The sequence below is a fragment of the Pelodiscus sinensis genome, chromosome 1, assembly GCF_049634645.1.
Source record: "Pelodiscus sinensis isolate JC-2024 chromosome 1, ASM4963464v1, whole genome shotgun sequence".
NCBI classification, from domain to species: Eukaryota; Metazoa; Chordata; order Testudines; family Trionychidae; genus Pelodiscus; species Pelodiscus sinensis.
This window is the reverse complement of record NC_134711.1, coordinates 156,559,094-156,577,600: the sequence shown is the minus strand read 5'-3', so window position 1 is coordinate 156,577,600 and position 18,507 is coordinate 156,559,094. Positions and strand designations below refer to the sequence as shown.

Here is an 18,507-nt window from a genome sequence, read left to right as displayed (position 1 = left end):
AGGCTGGTCAAAAGATATATATTTTCTGCAAAATATTAAGAGGGAAACAAAATATTTCTTTTCTTTGAATTGTTTGTGCAATTTTATTAGCTAAACAAAAACTTAAATTTGTAGATTTTTGTTTCTCAAAACTTTTCTTCTTATTTTTTTCCACTATAAAACAAGGGAAAAGGGGGTTTTAGGCAGAGAGATGGGGAGAAAGTCACAAAAAGTAAACTTTTCTTTTTTCCAATAAAAATAGTTTAGCTGGAAACATATTTTGAACAGTAGTAATTAAAACCACACAACACAAACAGATAAACCATATTCAGGTTTGTTCAGAACTTGCCCAAAGTTCATATGGAAGGTTTGCAAACCTTAGATGACCCTTAGCAGAGTTCTGAGTTGAGAACAAAAGCAGATGATCACCATGTGGTTTGGAGTGTTAAGTAGATGGTCACCCACATGAGAGAAGTAGCAGGAAAAAGGTGAGTGATCTGGAAGTTGAGGGGATGGTCAGCTTGGTAATTTTAAAAAAAATATTGTTGGCAAACACAATCACTTTTTTTACAAATAAAATAAACAGAAATCTTAACAAGTTATTCTTCAACCCACTGATAATTAGTTCCCTGGCAGTGGTTTACAAAAAGGTGAATGAACAGCAGGGGAGCCACCAATGGCCCTGTTATTTTGAGATAAAGGACAACTCTGAGAATGCATCCGCTTCATGGGATCAAAGACACCATGCTGCAGCAGAGTAACCTCTTCACAGTATGATGTTGCATTATGAAATACACAATATTGCTGAACTCTAGATTAACAGCTCCTGACAATGCAATAGTGTGAAGGTACAAACTTTGTGAGGTAGTATCACCTCATCACCAAATCCTCCTCTTAGTTCAGCTGTTTCAGCTTGAAAATGGCAAGGTTTTGTGTATAATTATAGCACTATTATGACTGCAATTAAAGCTTTGCCCATCTCTAATGTCCAAGCTTGAGGGTTTCTGTTCTACAGCCAGTGGAAAGGAGTTACTTATATCCAAGAATAGTGATAGAAATGTAGTCGTGTTAGTCTGGGGTAGCTGAAGCAAAATGCAGGACAATGTAGCACTTTAAAGACTAACAAGATGGTTTATTAGATGATGAGCTTTCGTGGGCCAGACCCACTTCCTCAGATCAAATAGTGGAAGAAAATAGTCACAACCATATATACCAAAGGATACAATTAAAAAAAATAAACACATATGAAAAGGACAAATCACATTTCAGAACAGGAGGGGGATGCGGGGGGGGGGGGGGGGAGGAGGGCGGGGGGGGGGGAGAAGGAAGGAAGGTAAGTGTCTGTGAATTGATGATATTAAAGGTGGGGAGAGTGGGATGTTTGTGAGTTAGAACAAACACTCAAGCTATCTTACCCATTACCAAGATAGTTTCCCCAATTATCACCTCTAATACCATTAACTCACAAACATCCCACTCTCCCCACCTCTAATATCATCAATTCACAGACACTTACCTTCCTTCCTTCCCCCCCCCCCCCCCGCATCCCCCTCCTGTTCTGAAATGTGATTTGTCCTTTTCATGTGTGTTCATTTTTTTTAATTGTATCCTTTGGTATATATGGTTGTGACTATTTTCTTCCACAATTTGATCTGAGGAAGTGGATCTGGCCCACGAAAGCTCATCATCTAATAAACCATCTTGTTAGTCTTTAAAGTGCTACATTGTCTTATATCCAAGAAGTGTGCTAACAAACTGATGTACAGTTGAATGGTGCAAAGTTTTCGTTGCCAGCGAGCCAACACAATTTTCTGTTACTCTAGAATCTAAACCTTTGTTTTTAAATGTCTCTAGCCCTTATGGTTCAAAGATAACCTTTACAGTATTCCCAAGAGCAAATTCACCCAGTGATGTCTGCCTGACTCAGAGAGCCTGACACATCCCCTCTCAGATCTATTAGGTGTCCTTAAATCATCAATGGCGTGTCAATGGTGAAGCCTAATTATCATAATTTAAAACATGTAATTTATCAATATTTTGCTGCTGATCAAAACAAGTTATTTAAAAAAAGTGTAGGATTATGAAATGAGCAGCAGCACAATTTGTGAGCAGCATCTTACTCTGCCATCACAAGTGAGTGCAGTTTGAGGGAATGCCATGAATGATTCCCATCAGAACCTTAATTTGCTTTCCAGACATTAAATCAGAAACTCAGCACAGGTAAGTCTCAAACTCTCAAGTAAGTTACAAACTTTACAGTGACTTTACAGTAGATTTTGAGCAAACCTGTGCAAGTTCAAGTTTTTGGGGGGGGGGGGAAGAAAGGGGGCATAAAACTATGTAAAAAATGACCAGTCTCTCTCTCTCTCAAATAACGCTTAGGGAATGAAAAACCATGTGGATTGAAATTGGGATAGGGGATAAGGTTCCTACAAATTAAAAGCACCAAGTTTTGACTAAATTTCAGTCTACAGTTTGCTACATTTTGTCTGAAGGCTCCATTTCAATGAACAAAACCTGCTGTGTTACTACCATGCACATAACAGCCTTTTGTGTACAGAGCTTCCCCCTCGCTCCAAACTTTCAAGAGAACTCAAGAGAATTTTTTTCCCCAAAAGAAAAGTGCATCTGCATCCTGTTTAGTGGAAGTCCCTTAAAATAAGAGATTGATGGAAAACAAAACCTTAGAGTCAAAATCCTCAGAATTGTAAGTTTAGATCCAATGTCTGCACCTCCAACCAACTTCTATTTAAACCACTATACACAGTATAAAAGCTTCCCTCTGAACTATGGGGATGCTGTTTTTTTTAAAAGGAAGTCAGAGGAAGCTTCCAGTACAATATAAGATAAATTAGCAACTGCTAGCTGAGACCAGCACAGTTCTCCTTGATGTATCCAGGTGGAGGATCCCTTCTGTCTGATCTGGTAGAACTGCTCCCAAGGGATCAACACTGATTTTTAACCTGACACTTAGGTTAACACACAGGATGTAATTCCACAGTGAATCCAGTTGCTGTGGAGACAATGCTGCTAATTGGTTATGTCTGTTGTAGTGTCTGGCCTCCTACTTGTAGGCAGACAACAGCTTGCTGTATTGCAGCAGATGGGTGCACAACAGAGTCAGATGGGTAGTCACAAAGAGCCATGCAGCAGCAGTCAGATATCGCTTAGTGTGCAGATCAAATCCAGGCATCAATGGAGGGAGTGGATCCTGATGTGGATGATTTTCAGCACATTTTCCTCAAAAACACCTAAATTGATATTTACACTGAAAGTTGTTGACATAGATAAAAGACTCTAAATCTACTGATTAGAGTGAGAGCGCAGTCAAGATTTAGTTACAACTCAGTGCCCTTCTAAAAGGAGGTTGTTTAATGCAATAACCGTTGCGGCAAAGTCAACCAGCTCCACAAAGTCCGATGTAATTATGTTCACACCCATAATACCTGGTTTCTGTGTCTTTATCCAGTTCAAAATCATAGGCAGGTTCCTAAAGAAAAAAGAAAGAGGGATGAATGTGTTATGGAAGTACCTTGATTTCTGACTACATGTAACATTTTGTCTGTGCACAGCAGTAACATTTTATGCTTGCACAGTATATTTTATCCCCAAAGTAGCAAACCTATATATACACACACCGCACTCTTAAAATGCAAGCACTCTGGGGAAAAAGGTGACAGAAAACAATACACTGCACAACCATTTGCATGTGGGCAGAAATATTGGACAAAGTCACCTGTGTGAATACTGTAGGATTTTTAGTGATTTTGCTGAACATTTAGAACCTCAGAATTTAAGGCCTTGCAGTTGTTTCTTTGTTCTTCTTTTGTCTGAGTGTATACTGATCTGAAGGCCTAGTTCACAGCAATTAGTCTGGTGTTGCTTTAAATCACTGTTAAGTAGGGATGGATGAAATGGTCTGATTACTAAGAACTGGACAACTTTTCAATCATTCCTTGAAAAGAACTGGAACAAAGGATTTGCAGAAGTTTTTGTGCTTCATTCAAACTACAATTATGTGCATTTGTGAAGGAGCCCAGAATAACTCATTCTACGAACGCCATAGTGTGCCTGTTGTTTTACAAGCAGACAGAAAGATAGGCTTCCTCCCTAAAAGGAAATACAAAAGTAAAAATGACCCACAAAGGAAGTCATCAGTAAACAAAAGGAGAAGATAAGGGTGGAAGCAGTTTTTCTCATGAAAAATTAGTCACTTGTAAGTCATTGTGTTGATCAATTTCAAATGTTTCTTCATTAGTTAGAACTTAATGCAAAATGGTTTAATATCCATGTTCAGGGTCAACAATATCAGAATCAGAAGGCAGAGATCCAAAATTTTACAGCCAAATTTGAATATATAGAACAGGAAGGTCTCATCTGACTGTGAATCAACACTGCATGTGGCTGCAAGCAGATTTTAACCTGTGAAATATTTGGACTTTTTAACAAATCTCATTTCAAGCTTTCAGTGTTTAAGCAGGACTTCTTGGTGTCTTCCATAGGAAATTTTGCTTAAAACCTGATGACACATTATAACTTTATATTTGAATTATTGTTGGAGACACTCAGTGGAAGTAAATAATTTTAAGGAGGGATTTGCTCCATGAGAAACACACATTACAGCTTACTCTGTGCCTTGACAATAAATTTACCGATGTTTTATGAAGAGTTTTGAGCATGAGAATGATCCTGTGAATTGACACATCATATATATAGTAGCCTAGTGTCTGAGAGTCTGTAATGCCGAAATGCTGGCTGTTCCCTCTGGGCGGCCCGTGCTGCATGGGGAGTGCGGGGCCCAAACGGCTGCTTGTGCTGCTTGCTTCCCCGCGGCGGCCCAGCTGAGTGGTGCAGAAGTCAGCCGAGCGCCACGGTGGGAGGCGAAGGGGGGTGGGGCGGTGACGTGCGGCATGACAGTGGCTCCAGGCTCCGCCCCCTGGCCGTGAACATCATCTCCCAGCTCCCCTTGCCTCCCGCTGTGGCGCTCGGCTGACTTCTGCACCACTCAGCCAGGCCGCCACGTGGGAGCAAGCGGCGCAAGCGACCGTTTGGGCTCCGTACCCCCCATGCAGCACAGGGAGTGTGGAGCCCCAACAACCATTTGGGCTCCGCGGTCCCTCGAGTGAGAGGCAGGAGGGGGAGGAGAAGTGAAAGAGAGAGACAGAGAGAGAGGCAGGAGGTGGAGGAGAGCTGAGAGAGAGAGGGGGAGGACGTAGGAGAAGGAGAGAGACAGAGAGAGAGACGGAACAAGAGACCGGAGGCTCAGGAGAGAAGACCAACGTGGAGGAGAGACCTGAAAATCCTGTCTTATGATGGGCTAATTGGCTAGTACTTATAATATTTTACATTTAATATATACTAGAAAGAACCATTTTGTATCCATGAAAATTAAACTGTCTATTAAGTATCTTCAGTTAAGATTAAAAAGCAATTTAAAATTTTTATAACCTTACTTCTTCTTTAAAAACAAAAACAAACAGGTGGGTGAGGTGATATCTTTTCTTGAACCAGCATCTGCTCAAGAGAGAGAGACAGACAAGCTTTCAGGCTTACACATCAAGCTTGTCTACACATAGGCTATGTCTACACTGCCCCCTCTCGTGCAAAAAAATATGCAAATGAGGCAAAGGTGGAATATTGCCATGACTCATTTGCATAATTAATGAGGCTCCATTTTGGCGCAACAGGCTTTTGTCTGGAAAAAAAAAAGAGGAAGAACGGCTCTTGTACAAGAAGGGGTTTTTGCGCAAAAAGGAGCCATGTAAACATCACCTTTTTGCACAAAAGCCTCTTGCACAAAAAGGGAGACTCAATTATGCAAATGAGGCGCAGTGATATTCCACGTTTCGCCTCATTTGCATTTTTTTCCACAAGAGGGGACAGAGTAGACATAGCCATACAGTGCTGCAATGGTTGTCACCGCTGTAGCACTTAGTGAAATCACTGCGATTAGTGACAGGAGAACTTCTCCTATCGTTTCGGGCACTTCACTTCTCTGAGAGGTGTTAGCTATGGCAACAGAAGAAGTCTTTCCATAGAGACAGAGTTGTCAACATCTGGATTTCACTTGGTGTAACTGTATCACTCAGGGGTATGGATTTCCACAGCCATGAGGGACACAGTTATACCAAGTTAAGTCATTAGTGTAGACCAAGCCCAAGCTCTTGTTCAGGTCTGGGAAACTCTCGCAGAGCATCACATCTACATACAAGACTGAACAGATAGTTTAGCATAAGTAGTTGACATACATTTCAAGGGACCATATTTCAAGGTGAAGTGGCCTGTTAAGAGCCCTCCAGTCATAGAAAAGAGGGTGCAGGGAGAAACAGCTGGAGGAGGAGGACTTATTACATGTCATAAATTCAGTCCATGGCTTTTAGTGTTTAGCAACATTGTGGATTTAATCTCCTAGGCTCATCTTTTGAAGATGTTGTGCAGGTTTCATTTGAGGAGAAGGACTGAGAGGTCAGATATAGAGCGATCATTGTGAAAAATGTTCACTCACATGTGGTTTTGTCTCGTATTATTTTCCTATGTGAGTTCATTCAAGAGACAACACACCTTTCAAGATCCATAGATTCTATACATGCCTCTCACATGTGGTATATCTGGTACGCCAAATGCCACAGTAGCAAAGATGGGGTGAAAACTGACACACACTGTGCTCTCACATGTTATGTTCCATCTTGTATTTAGCAGTGACAATGAGTTAGTTTTTCAGATCTCAAGAGCTCTGTGTAAGCTTGAAAACTTGGAACTCTCACCAACAGAATTTGATCCAATAAAAGATATTACCTCAGTCATCTTGTGTGTCTAATATCCTGGATCTTACAGCTTACACAACAGTGTGTACTCTTAAAGCATTTTAGCACCATCTAGTGTTTAATGTGCAAAAACAAATTGCAGTCTTAGAAAACAAGCAGTTCAAAGTATTTGGCTCAGAACACTTGGATACTAACACTATTTCATGATTTGGTTTTAGACATTCTGTCAGACTAAACTGGAACTTTATGTCCTAACTTCAAGCGCAGGAATTTCAGTATTGCTGTTATGCAGGTATTTTAGATTGCAAGTCTTTGGTCCTTTGAGGAGGGCTTTTAAAGAAACAGAATAATAGTATCATAGAAGTGTAGAACTAGAAGGGACCTTGAGAGATCTTCCAGTCCAGTCCCCTGCAATTGAGACATAGCTAAGTATTATCTGACAGACTAAGCAAACCCAATCTTTTTAATCTTTAATGAAAGGTCATGTTTTTTAGACTTGATCATTTTTCTTCTTCCTTGACTTTTTCCAATTTGTCTCTTTCCTGAAATGTGGCACCCAGAACTGGGCACTTGGAGTAGAGAGATAAAAATCAGCATGGTGTAGAGAGGAAAAATACTTCTCCTGTCTTGCTTACAATACTCTTGTTAACACATCCCAGAATGATATTTGCTTTTTTTTTTTTTAAACAACAGTGTTACATTGCTGACTCATTTAGCTTGTAGTCCATTATGACACACACACACACACACACACACACACACACACACACACACACACACACACCCTGATCCCTTTCTGCAGTACACCTTTGTAGGCAGTCATTTCTCATTCTGTAAGTGTGATTGTTCCTTCCTAAGTGGAGTACTTTGCATTTGTTCTTATTGAATTTCATACTATTTACTTCAGACCATTTCTCCAGATCATTTTGAGTTATAATCCCATCCTCCAGAGTATTTGCAACCCCTCCCAGCTTGGTATCAGCCACACATTTTATAAGAGTACTCTGCATGTCATCATCTAAATCACTGATGGAGATATTCGACAGAACTGGACCCAGCACTGATTCCTGTAGGACCCCGCTCATTATGCCCTTCCAGCTCAACTGTGAACCACTGATAACTACTTTCTGGAAAGGGTTTTCCAACCAGTTATAAAGGTACCTTGCAGTAGCACCCATATAGGTTGTATTTCTCTACTATGGTCGTGCAAGACATTATCAAAAGTGGTACAAAACCCAAGATATACCACATGTACAGTTTCCCTCCGTCACACACACACACACACACACACACACACACACACACACACACACACACCTTGTTACCCTGCCAAAGAAGGCTCTTGTGTTGATTTGTTCTTGTGATTTGTTCTTGACAAATTCATGCTGAGTGTTACTTATTGCCTTATTATCTTCTAGGTGTTTGCAAACTGGTTACTTATTTGTTCCATTTTCTTTCTGCGTACTGAAGTTATGAAGACTGGTTTGTAATTCCCTAAAATATCCTTATTCCCCTTTTTATAGAATGACACTATTTCTGTCCTCTTTCAGTCTTCTGGAATTGCTCCTGTATCCCATGAATTTTCAAAGATAATTGCTAATGGCTCAGCTTTCTCTTCAGTTAGCTCTTAGGATGTATTTCATCAGGCCCTGGTAACTGAAACACATCTAACTTGTCTAAAGGCTTATCTACACAGGCAAGTTACTGTGCTCTAACATTCTCACTCAGAGGTGTGAAAATACACTCCTGAGTACAGATAGTTACAGCCCAGTACATAGGCTCCCAGGAATGGGAGTCACGCTCCCAGCTATACTAGAGATGATTTACCTAGAGTGCAGGGAAAAACGTCTCTACCAGATGTTGTGATCACACTGCTGTGACAAAGGATATGAATTTGATCTTGCATTTTGTCAACCAATATCATGGCTAAAAGCTTCTGCTTAATATATTAACCATGATCCACTCTCAGAGCATCCTTTGTACTTATGCTAAAAGAAACTGTATTTGTTGATGAATTGTATACAGGCAGTCCCCGGGTTACGTACAAGATAGGGACTGTAGGTTTGTTCTTAAGTTAAATCTGTATGTAAGTCGGAACTGGCGTCAGCCGCTGCTGAAACTGACCGCCAGTTCTGACTTACATACAGATTCAACTTAAGAACCCCAAGTCAGCTGCTGCTGAAACTGATCAGCAGCTGATTCCAGGAAGCCCGGGGCAGAGCAACTCTGCCTGGGGCTTCCTGTAGTCAGCGCTGGTCAGTTTCAGCAGCGGCTGACTTGGGGACGCCTGGGGCAGAGCAGCTGGGGTGCTGCTGGGTTGCTCCAGTAGCGCGGCTCCTTGGCGCTACTGGACCAACCCAGCAGCACCCCAGCTGCTCTGCCCCAGGCGTCCTGATTCAGCCGCTGCTGAAACTGACCAGCAGCGGCTGAATCAGGACGCCTGGGGCAGAGGGCTGGGGTGCTGCGGGGTTGGTCCAGTAGCGCCCAGAGCGGCGCTGCGGGACCAACCGGCAGCACCCCAGCTGCTCTGCCCCAGGGTCCACAACAAAAGCCTGGTCTGCTGGGGGGGGGCACACTAGTTGTGCCCCCCCCCAGCAGACCAGGGACACGGGGAGCAAAGCCGCAGCGGCGGGGTGCCATGCCTCTGAGGCTTTGCTCTGGCGCGGGACCCGCTTTGCTCGCGGTGCCCCTGGTCTGCTGGAGACGGTCTCCAGCAGACCAGGGGCACTGCGAGCAAACCCGCAGCCGTGGCGGGGTCCCGCGCTTCTGAGGCTTTGCTCTGGCAAAGCTGATTCCAGGAAGAATCTGCCAGAGCAAAGCCTCAGAAGCGCGGGACCCCGCCACGGCTGCAGGTTTGCTCGCGGTGCCCCTGGTCTGCTGGGGGGGGGTGGGGGGGCGCAGCTAGTGTGCTCCCCCCCCCAGCAGACCAGGCTTTTGTTGTGGACCCTGGGGCAGAGCAGCTGGGGCGCTGCTGGTTGGTCCCGCAGCGCCGCTCTGGGCACTACTGGACCAACCCCGCAGCACCCCAGCCCTCTGCCCCAGGCGTCCTGATTCAGCCGCTGCTGGTCAGTTTCAGGAGCCAGAGTAAAGCCTCAGAAGCGCGGGACCCCGCCACGGCTGCGGGATTGCTCGCGGTGCCCCTGGTCTGCTGGGGACTGTCTCCAGCAGACCAGGGGCACCAGGAGCAGCTTTTCTCGCCCCGGAGGTCAAGGTGGCTGACTGCTGCCTGTGAGCTCCGGGGCGAGAAAGCCCCATTCGTAAGTGCGGATCCGACATAAGTCGGATCTGCGTAAGTCGGGGACTGCCTGTATTAACTCTGTTCTTGGCTACATGTAGGAACTTTCAGGGATAAGATGAATATCTTGTTAAGATCTACCAAGTTGCACCTGGTGGATGGCTGATAACGGTGTCTTGTGACTTTATCTAGGTCAAAACTAGATAAGAAACTGGTAAGAAGTGGTTAAACCCTACTTTTGTTGTAAACCAGGTCTCTCAAACTCCTGGCCACTGTGCCCATCCCTGGCTAGAGTGATCGTGCAATCTGACCTGGAACTCCTGGTAGGCCAAGGGGAGGGGGCTTCTCCATTACTGGCCCCCAAGCTCCAGCTCTTCCCACCATTGCCCTGCCCTCTTACCCCATGGTACTCCATCCCCAAGGACATGGCTTCAGGAATCACCAGGGCTGCTGCCATAGGGATTGGGGGAGGGGCGGGGGGGGGGCGACTGCTGCTGTGGCACCAAGTTTTCCTGGTGATCCCCAAATCCAGGTCCTTGGGGACAAAGAACCATGGGGAGTCGGGGGGGGGGGGGGGGGAGGGCAGGGTGATAGTGGGAAGAGGCGGGGCTTTGGGACTGGTAACAAACAGGTCCCTCCTGGCCTGCTGGAGTCCTGGGCTGGATTGCAAAATTACTCTGGTCAGGGATGGCCCACCGGCCAGGAATTTGAGACCCTGTTGTAAACAAATGTATTAATATCAGGAGAAGTAAGCCCATAATTCTTGACTACTGAAAGACTCGACTTCCCAGATTGAACTGATAAAGTAGTAGCACATTAGCTGGCTGAGCTTTATCTGACATCTCATCAATACCCTAAATTCAATCTTACCAATATGTTACCTGGGATGTTTGCACATAAAGGGATATTTTGTGGTTTAGTTTAACTTCAGGGAGACAGATACTTATATTTGATTACTGAAAGTAACAATATATCCAGAAAGATCATCTACTGGTATGTTGTTAATTATTCAAGCACAGGCTTGGTAGTTACTTGCTTATTCATTGTAATTGCAATGTAAAAACTTCAAACAAGGTGCTGTGGAACCAAGACAAATCCTTACCTGTGAACAAGCGTATTTTTGAGGCCACAGATTAGATGCCGTGCAATAGTTTTGACCCTGGGTGTGAGAATAGCTTGAGAAACATGAAAAGTTCCATGTTGAGCCCGCTCCCCAAGAGTGGTCTCTAAGAACTGTAATAGCTTGTGCACGTTCGTTGTGTTTGCCCAAGGTGCTGGTATTTTATTCCCTGGCCATAGGAAAGAATATTCTTGATACAGAGGGTAGTGGTAGAAAATGAGAACCTAAATAATGGAAAGATAGAAAAGGATGCAAATTAAACTGAATCATGATGTTCTGGGTCAAAATTTGCAATTAAATATACCCATGCCTTCCATTGACGTCTGACTATACATATGTATAATCCAGTGAAAATCTGGCCTCCTGACTTTGAACTAGTACACTGAAAACAATTAATTCTCTAAAGTATTGCCAGAAATGAGAAAATGATTTTGATTATCTAGAAATTCAGGACTAGAGAAAAAGGAGAATTTATAGGATGAAATTGAAACGATATTTTAAAATTTGTACTTAAATAACATTCATCTAATCTTACTCTTAACATTTGTCATGCAGCATTGCCAGTATTACTTTTCTCTCAGGAAAAGGATGGTGGCAAGTTAGGAACTAAAATACTGTACAACTTAATTCAAATTAACTTGCTGTGATACACTGAGCTGGATCATATACTGGTGTTCCATTGCCATTTATGGACTGGAACACCAAAGTCAATCTCTTTGTCAGCTCTAATCTGCATTGTACCTTCAGGAGCTAACATATCAGAATTTTAATCCTGGTGCTTTGTGAATATAGGACATTATGCTCCCATATTTTATGAAGTTTTTGTTTTTGAATATGAATATGTTTTGTGCAAAACGGGCATGTAACCTATCATCGAAGAGCTTGTTATTCCCCCCTGTGTACACTCTATTTGTGTGCAAGTGTCACACCTGCATTAGAAGTTAGAATATCAAGTATAAACCTGCCTATTGATCTAGGTATGCTAGTGAAAGACATCAGTGGTACTTAAGGAACTTAATGGCTCATTGCTCAAGACAACAACCCATGAATAGTATTGTGCTTTCTGTAAATTTGGATTAGGATTGGTCTTGCTAAGATGTGCCCAGGTTACCTGATGCTGGAACCCATTTTCACTGTGGCACTTTTCCACGGAGGTGTGAAAGGGGTGAAGCTGAATACAAAGAATTCCCACCTCAGACTGAATACGTGAAAGGATCAAGCCCAAACAAGGAGGTTGTCGAGCTTGTGAGAAAAGATTATTAGAACTATTTTTAGAGTACTTGTATCTGTTATCATTTGCAACCCTTTAAATCCTACTTTTATATTTAATACAATCATTTTTGTTTATTATTAAACCCAATGTAAATAACTGTTATGGGGGGATGAGACAAGAGCTGTGCCAATCTCTCTTTCATTGATAAAAGGGATAAACATCTCATGAGCTCACACTGTATAAACTTTACTCATAATGAGGTGGATTTATTCAGGATTTTGGTCTCACTGGAGCTGTGCACCTGGGTGTTGTGTCAAGTCCCTGAGACTAAGCCTTCCCAGAGTTGAGCTGCTCTCAGTGTCTATGTTGCTCTGCAATGGGCTGTTACCCCAACTGTGTGCCTTGGTTGGGGTTCTGGCTCAGCAGAAGAGGGTGATGGGGCACCCCAGAGGGCAGGTAGGTGAGCTCAGTGGTATGATCAGCTCATCAGGTGAGTTTTTAAAGGGGATCTCTGTGACTTGACCCATCACATTGACTGTGTTGTGACTGTCTGAGAAAAGTTTGAGTTGGTACGTTCATATCCACAGTTAACATTAAGAGTGTGTCTAGACTACCTAGTTTTGTCGACAAAAGTGGACTTTTGTCGACAAAACTATACCAGCGTCTACACTACCGCTGAGTTCTGTCGACATAACGTCGACAGAACTCAGCAGTTTTGTCGACGCTGGTATACCTCATTTTACGAGGCATAACACCTTCTGTCGACAGAACTCTGTCGACAGAAGGTGTTATTGCCTGTAACATTGCGTCCAGACTACGGAGTTCTGTCGACAAAGCAGCTTGCTTTGTCGACAGAACTCAATGTGTCTGGACGCTCTTTGTCGATGGAAGTTTTGTCGACAGTATCTGTCGACAAAACTTCCGTCGACAAAACGCGGTAGTCTAGACGTACCCTAAGTTTGGATTCAGCATTCTAATTCAGCACCTCAGAGAGTTTCAAGCTGGAATCATACTGTTTGCCTCTATATGCAGCTGAACATCCTAGAAGTTTTTAAAGGAAATGGAGCTAAACCAGAACACCTTTCATTATCTGATTTGACTTGGGGTTCCTTGCCTTAATCAAGTAGAATCCTATAAGCAAAGTGAAGATAGCACACACATGACTATCACTAAAGAATTAAATAGAAGCATGGGGAATCTTTTTCTTCAAGACTGTGCATTAGTGAGCTGAAATCAACAAACATTATAGTCACCATCTCAAGCACCAACATGGATGGAACACAGATGGTTTTCTCCTAAAACACAGGTGAGAAGTGATTATGTATTAACTATCTGTAGAATTAAAATTCTTTTTCTTTGTGTGGGCTAATTACTGGAGGACAAGGTGCCCTCACAAACACCAAGGCAACGCTTCACAGAAGATCAATTACATATGCAAGCTTGTTTCTGTCTTGCATATTTGTGAATTCCTTAAAAATGAGGCCCTGGCCCTGACGCCACCATAAGCAAATAAACAACTAAAATGCTTGGAATCTTATTAGACATGCTTTATCATTTGAATGGTAACATTTTGGGTTTAGACTCATTACATGCCTTTCCCCACCTGTTGACTCTTCTCCCACAGGTACTGCAAGGTCATATTTTCTACATGTTCCATTGTGCAAAGTGTTGACCCAAATGCTTCCTGGATCCTGTTAATCAGATATATGTGGTGCCGGTATTCCATGGCATAGAAGTGATTGAAATCCAAGAAGACGACTTCTTTGGGATGCTGGGTGAGGAAGGTGTTTATTTCCATCAGTCCGTCCCATACTTTGATGCCAAACAAGCCATGTATGAAGTAGATCTCCTCTCCCACTTCTCCCGGTTTGGAAGATACACGCAGATCAAAGTAGCGGATCCCACCTTCTAGCTGTTCTTTGAAGGTTAGGTTTTGAGTCACTGACCATTTCTTCATCAGCTTCTTCACCAAAGAAATTTTAGCCAAACGTTTGATTGCTGTGGCTTGGTCAGGTCCCACAGGAGATTTCTCATCCACCCAGTAGCTGAAAGAATCATGTGATCCTAGAGATTACAAAAATAATCATTTGAATGTTATAGCATCTGTCCTCCATGGGAAAAGGTCTAGTGATAAGGTACTAGATTGGGATTCAGGAGATTTGAGGTCAATTCTTGGCTCTGTCATAGGACATTTTGTATTACCTTGGGTAAACCACTTCATCTTTATGCCTCAATTTTTCCCCATCTGTAAAATGGAAATACCACTTCCTTATCTATGTCCTATCTTTATGTCTTATCTATTCATACCTGATAGATTTTTAGGGTTAGAACAATCTCTTAAGAGATGTTTGTACAATGACTAGAATAATAGTCTAGATCAGTGTTTCTTAAACTTTTTAAGACTGAGGAACACCAAGCAATAATATTTTTTAATGAGGAACACCAAGGATTTTTTGTTGAGGAAACAAACAAACAAAAAAGTACAGGGGGAAAGGGGGTTAGGGGAAAATTATTGAGAAAAAAAGGTCGTTTGCCCCTTTAAGGGTGGCCATTTTGAATTCTGTTGTTTTTTGCGGCACACCTCCGACTGCCTCGCGGTGGAACACAGTTTAAGAAACACTGGTCTAGATGATGATAGAATAATGAATAGCCATCATAAGGAGAATCTGCTGTCCCATTCTCATCTTCTATGTTCATACTCCTCTGTCCAACCAGGAAACAAGCCAACTATTTTTACAGTGCTTCCACTATGTGGACACAAGGGTTTGAATCTGATCTCATGCTAATAGATGAAGACAGCACTGAGCACTAGAATGAACCAAGATTATCTTCTAATAAAGTATTTATTACAGTCTTACTATAATAACTGTCAACAGTTACTTAAAATTACACTTGACCATGGGAAAACAAACTGAGACCCTAAAATCTTGGTCATTCTATGGGACAGATGCCTCTAGCAGCGGCTAAATGAAAAATCCTCAGATTGCACAGCCAATCAGTCTCAGGCCTTGACCGTGATGAATCATTTCTGGGCATCAGATGACTGAACTGTCTTCATGCTCAACTAATCCTTGGCCTTTCTGCTGACCTATACAACCAGGTATCAGGTAGTATCCGCTGTAATGATTTTTTTTTGTTTTTTTTTTTGGTATTAGTCGATACCGCTATTCCAGGCACAGGACTGAAAGCAAACTCATTTAAAACAGACCACTGCACAGTCTTTTTGCTGGCAGTGACATGGGATCATTACTGACCTTGTAAAAATGCAGGAAGGTGACCTGAGCTATCATCCTGCTGCCCCACCCAGTCTCTGCATGAGAGAAGGGAATGTGCCCGTCATGCAGGATGTCAGCAGTATGGACATGTGACAGAATCTGACAGGGCAATCATGCCCCTAAGCACTAAGTAACACTCACAAATAGAGCTCAACCCCTCACAAGTCTAATAAAAAAGTAGCAATAAAGAACCTAGTAAGAAAGTAATTTTAAAAAAACCTATTGCAGAGTAGGGCTCCCCTGTTACCGCTTGCAGGGCATGCAAGAGGAGGGTGGCTGGGAGCCGCTGAAGAAGCCCTCGCTTGATGGCAGTATGAAGCACCTAAGGAAGGCTGATCTTAATTGGGGCAGTAATACTGAGGAGAGGCAAGGTCAAAAAAACAGCACTTAGAGGCAACCCTGGAGTCACCTGTCAGAGGCAACATTGAGCAAATCTTGTGATAGAAGAAATCTGCCAGCCGAAACTCCAGGTTTAGCTAGAGTCCCAACATCCACCACAGTGAGCTGTGGCTCTAGCCTCTCCATTACCTGGCTCCTTCGACCTCCCAATGAACAGTTTGCAGCTTCTCTGATAGGCTATGCCCACTAGACATTCCCTGAAGGAGACAGGAATTCCTGCTGTTAGGACTGGAACTGGAAGACCAAACTACATCCAAATAGCCCTGGTCCTATCACCAGGCTGAATCTCGGAGGATGCTGCCCTGGAATGCTAACTCCATCAGCTCTTTCTGTCCACTTTGCTGAAATAGATGGAGTGTGCACTGACTCCGCCAGACTACGTAATATTGTAGTATATTACAGGTGCCAACATTCCTTGAATCCCATCTCTCCCCTCCCTGAAAAACCCAACAATTCTCCTGCCACCTCCCTGAATCCTCCTGAACAATCTCCTTGTCTGATTCTTTCCCCCATCTGTGCTCTGTAAGACATTATTAAGGTTCTTAATTTGCTTTTAAAAAGAGACTTCATGTGCCCTGTCTATTTGATAAGCATTTCTTGGGTGTGCATGCATGTGCTCACTTGAAGACTAATATATTTCCTGTCATGAAGTATCAGAGTTGTAAATGAGATTATGATCTCAACTGGATTATTTAATTAGGGTTATTAAATCCACGTGAAAGAATACACTTTTCACAAGTCAAACATCAGTTTCCAAGTTCCCACAGCATGCCAACAATAATAAGCATAAGAGGCTCCCCTCCACTGTGTAACTCCACACATTGTTGTGTATATGTGGGTGTATATGCGTGGGAGGAATCTCTCCTCTGCCATCAGCATGGTGCAATAAGGGAGAAGACAGGAGAGTAATAATTTTGTAGTTGCAAGAAAACAAAGCTATTTTACATTGCTTGCCCTGCAGAGTGAAGGATTGTTCCCCACAAGTCTGATTTCATATTTTGTAATTACAAGACCCTATTGCAGAGTGCAGTATTTAAAACAGGATAAATGCAACTGGTATAAAACAAAGGGATGATTCCCAGAACTGGAGGTAAGTAATGGCATCAGAGTCTTGTGTTTTTCAAGCTACCTCCATGCACGTGGCATTAGACAGATGGGGGTGTAATCACGGAGTAGCCTCACGTTTCATAAAGCACACAAACATCTAATCCAATCAAACTGAGTCCAAGCACTCATGAACACCTACAAATGTATCACTAACAATGGAATACTGTTGAGGGTGGACAAGTATGTTAACAATTAAAAACCCATTTTACAGATCAAAAAATGAGGCACTAAAAGCTCCAGGGTCTTGCTCAAATCTTTCTGCAGACCGGAGGCACAGTGGAGAACAGAACTCAGGCCCTCTAAATCTCAAATCAGAACCAGCTCTACTATGGTGGACTGGGGAAAAACTGGCATTTTGTGACATTAGATGTTATTAGTATTCAGATTATAATAGCATTAGAATTGCTTTGGTGCTGCAGCTTCAAACTCAGCCTCACTGTCAATACCCCTAGATATCAAGGCTTCATTTGGAATCATAGGAAAGCATAGATTACGAAATGGTCTCTAGCCTATTTCTCCCCCAGCAAAGGTTGGCTACATCATAGAAAGCTATTCACCTCCCCCTATCCCTCATGTCTGCCCAGACATTCAACTTAAGAACACTACATCATGGTTACATTCCTTCTTAACACCAGATTGTTACTACGATAGAAAGCTGTTGTAATTTAATCCTAGCAAGTGCAACTGTAAATTCATGCCTGCTTTGTCACTCCCACTGTCTACGTTAATTCCCAAGTTAATTGTGTGTTGAATAATGAAAAATAATAAAGGCACACAATTTAAGTGTTTTTGTTCTACTCTTTTTGTTTCAGTTGTCAAGAAGCAGCTTTTTAGCTCCACATCTGCAACTGTTTCTAACTTGTCAATTTCTCACATTTTTCATGTTCCTTAGATTCATGTAGTCAAATTAACAGGTCAAATCAATCAGTTAAATCAAGCCAATGCAGTTAAACTACAAAAATTGGTATTCCGTCTTAAACTTAACTCACATGAAACAGTGAAAATAAAAAATGATCAAGAAGTGAACTTTATGTATTCCTTTTTCTTGTCACTGCATAAAGGTGACAATGAGAAAACATTGTCTTTTGATTAGAATAGGGTGTGGGTTGAAGCAAGAATTCTAGGTCCTAGTCAGTTAATGACTTCCTGTGTGACCTTAAACATGTCAGTGAACTAATCTGTACTTTACCCTAACAAGGATGTTGTGAAGATTAGTACATGTGTAAAAGGCTTTGAAATCTTCCAAGATAAATCAAACATCAAGTGCAAAATATATTGCCTATACACTGAAATATAATATTCTCTTTTCTGGACAAAAACATATCTAATATCATCCACTACTAATCTAGCTTTCTTGGCAGTAACCAATATTAGGCTGTGGACTAGTCTAAATAAGTGGTGGAAACCCCTTTTCA

At 42.4% G+C, this 18,507-nt stretch overlaps 1 protein-coding gene across 1 annotated transcript in view; it reads right to left on the bottom strand.

The window, feature by feature from the left end:
• Nucleotides 1-1,610: 1,610 nt before the first annotated feature.
• Nucleotides 1,611-18,507, bottom strand: part of PLCXD2 (phosphatidylinositol specific phospholipase C X domain containing 2) — a 29,713-nt gene continuing 12,816 nt past the window's right edge. The window contains exons 2-4 of the mRNA XM_006116853.4: nt 13,915-14,375; nt 11,081-11,322; nt 1,611-3,469 (exon numbers count right to left, since the gene is read on the bottom strand). Of these exons, the coding sequence (XP_006116915.1) occupies nt 3,325-3,469; nt 11,081-11,322; nt 13,915-14,375 (848 nt within the window). The 3' untranslated portion in view covers nt 1,611-3,324. The remainder of the gene's footprint in view (nt 3,470-11,080; nt 11,323-13,914; nt 14,376-18,507) is intronic.